The 7,468-nt window shown below is 47.2% G+C and overlaps 1 protein-coding gene across 1 annotated transcript in view; it reads left to right on the plus strand.

Moving 5' to 3' along the window:
- Window positions 1-7,468, plus strand: part of LANCL2 (LanC like 2) — a 43,327-nt gene that overhangs the window by 12,538 nt on the left and 23,321 nt on the right. Inside the window, exon 3 of the mRNA XM_015425081.1 lies at window positions 6,127-6,334. Coding sequence (XP_015280567.1) covers window positions 6,127-6,334 — 208 coding nt within the window. The remainder of the gene's footprint in view (window positions 1-6,126; window positions 6,335-7,468) is intronic.

A 7,468-nucleotide genomic window follows, 5' to 3' on the forward strand; every position in this document is an offset into this window, starting at 1 on the left:
TAGCATGGGAGAAAATAGCAGACCTCATGAGAATGGTTAAGAACTCTAGCCGGGGTGCGCGGGTTGCCGTAGGGCTCTAAATTAGAAGATGGATGAGAATCAGGCACACTAGAAGCTGCTTTAGAAGAGAACCAGAACCAAGGTCATCAAATGAGAGAGGAATTAATAAGGAAAAAGAGGGAGAGGGTAACAGGACTTTATCAGAGAAGTAATTAGAGTATAAAATCTGTGGAGATTTTCTACTGGATCCAACCTGTTATCCACAAAGACCTGACTTAAAGCCTTAAAACAAAAAACTCTCTCTCTCTCTCTCTCTCTCTCTTTCTCTCTCTCTCTCTCTCTCTCTCTCTCTGAAGTGAACAATAACTGGTATAATGTCTAAATTTAAGAAGTGGTTGAAATAGATTTCCCGTGGTGAAGGACAGGGAGTCAGTACTTCTTTTTTTTTTAACCTCTTGCTCCTCTGCACGGCAAACAAATGCAAAATATGTTAAATGTGCATAATTCTTACCAATTGCAGAATGTTGTTGTTGTTGTTGTTGTTTTTGAATGCCTCCTGTGTGCAGAATTTTAATGTGTGTTGATTTTTAGCACCGCAATCACACCAGCCTAGGGTATTCTTTCACGGAAACCCTTTTACTTTTGATTCTCTGCTTGCCACATAGTGTAACCCATGCTTAGTGTGTGAATGGCCTCGTTTTAGAGTGGATTGGTGGGGTTATGCGACCTCCGACTTGCCATCCGGCGTTGTTCCTAAGAGGTGTTAAAGCTGAGAGCAGCTGGGCCTGTGTTTGGATGATTTAATTCTGAAAAACGAGGGACCCGTGTTTTTCCTGTCTTGTTCCTTCCTGGTGTCTTTTTGGAAGGCTTCAGAGTATCAGGAGCAGATGGTGCTGTAGGTGGGGAGGTGACAGAATCCTGCCATTTGCAGAGGGCTTGCTTTAAAGATGGAAGCGGCTTTGTGGCTTCGATTTTTTTAGAAAGAAATAAATTGCCTCGTCTCCCTTGCCGGTCCTCTCGAAGCACAATGGAACCTGTAGCCATGATGGACACAGAAGCGGCTGCTAACCCCCTCTAGTGTGATCAAGGAAATATCCTTTCGCTTAGAGCAGGGCAGCAGGATGAGAAATGTTAGTCCCAGGGAACGTAGCTGGGGCTTTGGACACGAATGTTCAGAATTGAAAAGACTCACTAGATTTCTGTCACTGTTAAATATAGAATGATAAAAGGGTTGGAACACTTTCCCTATGAGGAAAGGTTAAGGCGCTTAGGGCTCTTTAGCTTGGAGAAACGACGACTGAGGGGTGACATGATTGAGGTTTATAAGATTATGCATGGGAAAGAGCAGGTAGAGAAAGAGGTACTTTTCTCCCTTTCTCACAATACAAGAACTCGTGGGCACTCCATGAAATTGCTGAGCAGTCGGGTTAGAACAGATAAAAGGAAGTACTTCTTCACCCAAAGAGTGATTAACACTTGGGATTCACTGCCACAGGAAGTGGTGGCGGCTACAAGCATGGACGGCTTCAAAAGGGAATTAGATAAGCATATGGAGCAGAGGTCCATCAGTGGCTATTAGCCACAAGGTATAGATAGGGGCTCTGGGGCAAGTGATGCTCTGTCTTCTTGGTGCTTGGGGGGGGGTCAACAGTGGGAGGGCTTCTAATGTCCTGGCCCCACTGGTGGACCTCCTGATGGCACCTGGTATTTCTGGCCACTGTGTGATACAGAGTGTTGGACTGGATAGGCCTTTGGCCTGATCCAACATTGGCATCTCTCATGTTCTTATAGAAGGGGAAAAATAAATAGCCAAGATAATTTACTGAACCTATTGGCCTCCTGCCCTTGTTGCAAGGACCTCGCAGTGCTGTACAGGAGTTGATAGATTGTATAGTCGATCTGGCAATCCAGGGGAGGGCCTTCTCGGTTGTGGCACCGAAACTCTGGAACTCTCCCTCCAAGGAGACTGTCTTGTCCCCTTCTGTTGCCATTTTCCCACCAGAGGGGTGAAGGCTTTCGTGTTCTGCCGGGTGTTTTCCTCAGGGATTCCCTCCTTCCTGCCCTGCGTTTTAATTGTCATTTTTTAATGTTTGTGGATGTCATTAACTTGGCTTGAATGGTTTTTTGTTTGGCTTGAATGGTTTATAAAAATGTGTTTGTTTTTTTCCCAAACACTGGATTTTTTTATTTGTTTGCCTTAAGTAAAGTATCTGTTTGACATGCATGTGTTTTTATGATGTGTGTTTTTAACCTGTTAGCTGCCTCAGTGGCTCTGTTAAGGGCAGAAAAGAATGGTACGAATTTTGCAAATAAAAATAATAAATGCAAATAAGGAATCCGGTGAGGTAGATTGGGCTTGGCTGAAGTGACACGGTGAGCTACATGCCTGAGCTGGGATTTGAACTTGTGTCTTGGGTCCCCTCCCAACACTCTCTGTCGGCTTCATACATGAATGCTCCTTATTTGGCCTACTAATTAACCTTAGTAAAAAAGATTTGGTACATTTCATGTCAACATTCTGCGGTGTGGAAGTACATTTGATCAAATAACGGATTCTGCAGGATGCAGTTTTTCCCTGCTCTCTCTCTGTCTTCTGTTACGCGGTTTAACAAAATGGAAAGCTGTCGTCCAGCTCCGTGGGGAGAGAACAAGCTGTCAAATGCATTCAGGCTGCTGAAAGGTGTATTTCTCCTCGTCCATCTAGTTCAGGGCTCCCACTGATATCTTTGCTGGTGCCCTCCAAGCGCTTTCAGAAAGTGGGCAGGGCTAGGAGGGACTTTTGCCCAGCAGGGCTCCTGATTGGCTGTGCTGATTAAAAGGCATCCTGTTAAACACTAAGTTAAACAGAGCTTCTGCCTGAAATGCTGAAGAGGAATTCTTAGACTTTATGTATAACCTTGCTCTCTGCCATTGTGTGGTTGGTTCCACCTCCCGCGGGAGCCACTTTGTGATTGTGCCCACTGCCCTCTGCCAGAATCCCAAAGGTGCCTGCAGGCTCGGAAGCGTTAGGGACCCTTGGTCTAGGCCATTGGAACTGGTGTTGGCCCAGTTGCCCAGAAATGCATCTGGGTAGAATGTGGTTAATATCGTAGTTGATGTCCTCAGATCTTTCCACACCCAGAGACTTGGTAACTCACTTTATAGACAGCTCAGCTGCAGTTAGCTCCTTATCGTGACCCTCCCCCCGGGGGTGGGGGGAGTTTCAAGGCACGAGACGAACAGAGCGGGGTTGCTGTTGCCTGACTCTGCATAGCAGCCCTGTTCTCCCCGGATGGCCTCCCCTCTGAGTACTAGCCAACCACCTCTGAACGTCTCTTGCCTTGAAAACCCCGTGGGGTTGCTGTGAAGTGACAGCAACTTGATGGCAAAAGGCAGAGGGGGAATCCATGGAGGAGGGTGATGCGTTGTTTCATGGGATGTGGCTTCTGATTGTATCACAGTAGGAACAAAGTACTGGTCTGTTACTCTTAAGGGCCAGGAAGAATCCCTTTGCCAGAGCCACTGATACTTCCTTCTGCACTGGCAAAGGGGGGCAGCAGCAGGGCTTTGTCCTGATTCAAAGGAATGTATGGCTGCAGGGCCTGTAAGACAGAGTGATTCCGCTAGGCATTCCAGTGGTGTTATTCTGGTGGACTCTGCTAACAACATGATAAACTTCTATGCCAAAAAGCTGTGTATTGGCCCTGACCTGGATAGCCCAGGCGAGCCCGGTCTTGGAAGCTAAGCAAGGCCGTCCCTGGCAAGTACTGGGAAGGGCAACCCCCAAGGAATACCAGCGCTTAGGATGCACAGGCAGGCAAATCAAGCTGCCTCTCTGAAACATCCTAACCCCACTAGGGGGTTGTCAGAAGTCACCAGGACTTCCAGGCTCACAAACACACACACACACACAGAGGCAAATAACTCACAGAAACAGTATGAGTGCTTTATAAAGTTTGATGAAGTTTTTGAAGAAGAGCCATCGAAACGGAGATTGAAATCGGGAGTCTTCGTCTTTGTACTACTTTTTGTACTACTTATTCTGTACTGCCTATGTACTTGTGCATTACATGATGTATTTTGCTATCACTGACTACATGTGGTTTCTTGTTACCCCTTGTTAGTACAGTGTTATCTTGTTATATAAACGTTTTTCCTGCTGTTTGTATTACTCGGGCACTTTTTGGTCAGCGTTATTTATGCAGTGTGTGTTTGTTTCATGATCCTGTGTACTGTGTTAAAAGAAAATGATAACATGATTGTTGATTTTATGTAGGTAATTAGAGGAAAGCCGTTCTTTGAGTCCATCCGTTCCCCACCCCCCCAAAACGTAAGCAAGTCACAAGGCTTCAATCAGTTCGGTTTCCTATATTTGTAGGTTTTCAAAATTATCTTTCAAATACAAATAGCTGCCCTAACTGGCAGGGCTCACCTACAGGGCTAATTAAAGTGCCTTAGAACTTCAAACACCATACAAGGTTGTCAGTACTCAAATGTCTTCTTTAAAATGTATATAAAAGCTGTATTAAGTTCATTCTTGCTTGGGGTTGCTGACCTCTGTTTGGGTCCTGGAGATCTCCCGGATTGGTAGACCCATTCTTGCTACTTTTGATCATCAAAAAAACCCATCAAAAGTAGTGATTTACAAGCTTTTTTATACATGTGATCATCTGTTGGACGTCAGCCAATACACCCATTATTTGGACTATACCTTCACTTCTGTATATAGCTGGACAATCTTGCCAGTTCTCATACGTTTCTCGCATCTGGGCCCAGAGATGTATAGAGTTGCCAGGTCCCCCTGTCACTCCGGTGGGGGGATTTGGGGGGGGGGAGTTCAGGGGGTCGGTGGGGGTGTCGCATGATATCCCCAATGCAATGACATCACCCAGAAGTGACATCATCATATCAGGGACACCACACAGGGACACTCTGGTGTTTGGATGAAACTCTTTGGTTTTCCCTTTCAAACCGTAGAGTTTGCCCAAATACCAGCACAACCCCACACGATGTCCCTGACACAATGATGTCACTTCCGGGTCCCTATTTAAGGGCGGGGTTTCGCCTGCTGGCCAGCTGGTCCGCAGCAGGGAGAAGCCCCTGAATCGGGGGATCCTCCACTTGGGCAAGCCTAGACATGTGGTATATCTACTCCAGGGGTCATTTTGTAAAAAAAGAGGTGCAGGAGCTCATTAGCATAACTTATTTGCATATGCCACACCCCCTGACATCACCGGAAGTGTGTCAGAAGGCAACACCCACCGCTCAGGCTCCACTGGACTGTTTTGGATTGCTAGCTATTGGGGGGGGGGGATGTGCAGATCTGTCCTCGCAGAGGAGGGAGAGCTTGTACCTGAATAAAACTTGGTCTTAAAGGTGCCACTGGACTGTTTTGGAACCGGGGGGGCGAGCGGAGCTCTGCAACTTACCTGGCTGCTTCTTGCTCTGATTGAGGGCTGCTGGGAGCAGGGGGTGGGGTTTGTTGCATGTGCTTGCCCCCTGGGCTCTTTACTGCCGGAGCTGTGCTCCTGTGCGCTCCTGCAGGAAATGACCCATGACTGTTACTAATTATATGATAACTGATCTAGTAAGGCCATATTATTTTGTTACTCCTTTGTTTCTTAGTCCTCTCCAAGGCTGTTGTATTCTGGAACTCTGGATTCCTGTTGTGGCATGTTTAGTCGAGAGACTAGGCCAGCTCTGCCTCCTGTGCACATTTACTAAAAATTAGCGGGACTTGCTTCTGAGTAAATCAGTTTAGACTTGTGCCATGTGTTTGTGACCGAGGCAATGTAATGTTCTTTGCCTCCTTCCGTGAGGTTTTTTTTTTGTGGGGGTTGTATTTTAATTGCCAGCATTCTTTGGGTTAAATTGATCTAACCTGCAGCCACAGGCAGATTATGCCCAAGTGGATCGCGGAAGTACTCTTTTTCTGTATTTCTTTGGGGCTGCTTTGTTAAGAGATGAAAAGGGGGAGCACATCCCAGACCCAGCTTTCAGCCCAAACACAACATTTGCTCACAGGCTGAAACATACCTGTTTGGTTTAGTGCTTTTATGATCTGTTGTCATTACCTTCCTTTGATTCTGAAGCAGAGCTGCGAAAGATAGCGAGGTGCTTAATCCCTCTTTTGTGTGGCAATTCCAGGGATAGCTCTCCTGTACCTTCAGCTGTACCGTGTGACGGGGGAGAAACATAATCTCCAGCGAGCCTTGGACTACGTGAAGAGGACGCTACGCAACCTGAATGGAAGAAGGGTGACTTTCCTTTGTGGCGACGCCGGGCCCTTGGCCGTGGGCGCAGTGGTGTACCACAAGCTAAACATAGAGGATGAATCCAAGGAGTGTGTGACAAAGTGAGTGTCTGGTTTGACAAACGCGGTCTCATGTAGAAATACAAAACCTTCGAGGGGCTTGCTTGAGTTAAATAGCAGAGCTGCTTCTGGAAAGGGGGGGCATGAAAACACACTGTTGCCATGGCAGTAGCAGTGAGCAGCAGCGTGGGAACTGGTGAAAAGGCATCCAAAAACACCAGTTCTTGTGCCGCTCATTGCTGCCAACGCCCCACCTCCACTCCTCTTCTTTCCCCTCAACAATGATCCATCTGGTCGCCCACTGTGTGGCCCCAAACACCCCCTCCATCACCAGTCATTTTCACTTTCCCTGCTAACTGAACCAAACTGTGATGTTGCAATGCAGCTGAACCAAGAAATGGAAGAAAGCCCTTTAAAGGGGTGGGATGGGGGAATGGATTGCATGCCACTTTGAAACTGGAGTTCAGCTCTGGAAGTGCCGTGATTGGAAGGAGCATGTGTGCACTCCCCCTTAAATCCAGGGGCTTTGTGTGTTCGCTGGGGGAGGAAAAAATCTCCGTGTGGAAGTTTCTGAGAAAGAACTGGACCCACGCAACTAGGGATGTGCAAAAAAAAAAAATTCGGTAAAATTCGGATTCGGGTTTATTGGACCCGAATTTTTTCGGGAAACCCGAAAAAACCCGAATATCTATACCGGTAAAGCATAGATATCCGAAAATTTTCGGGAATCCCGAAAAATTCGGGTCCATTGTAACCAATGGGGCCATTGAAGTCAATGGCAAAAATCCTCTTGAAACTTTGCGGGGGGCTGGGGGGGAGGGGGTTTGGGGTAGAGGCTCCAAACTTGGAGGGAGCTCACTGGAACCTCTTCCCAACATGCCCACCAAGTTTCAAGGCGATTGGACAAGGGGGTACAATTTTATGGCCCCCCAAACAGGTTGCCCCCAGATCAGCCTTCTGCAGTTTATTCCCGGTTTGCCGCCGAAATTCGGCGGCAATTCGGCAACATTGTATCATATGGCCCTTGGAGTTGGAGGCTCCAAACTTGGAGGGTGGTTACTAGAACCTCTCCCCAACACACCCTCCAAGTTTCATGAAGATTGGACCAGGGGGTCCAATTCTATGGGCCCCCAAACAGGTTGCCCCCATCCCATTGTTCTCTATGGTGGGAAAAAA

Source organism: Gekko japonicus, unplaced genomic scaffold (assembly GCF_001447785.1).
Source record: "Gekko japonicus isolate JY-2015 unplaced genomic scaffold, Gekko_japonicus_V1.1 scaffold2995, whole genome shotgun sequence".
Lineage (NCBI taxonomy): Eukaryota > Metazoa > Chordata > Lepidosauria > Squamata > Gekkonidae > Gekko > Gekko japonicus.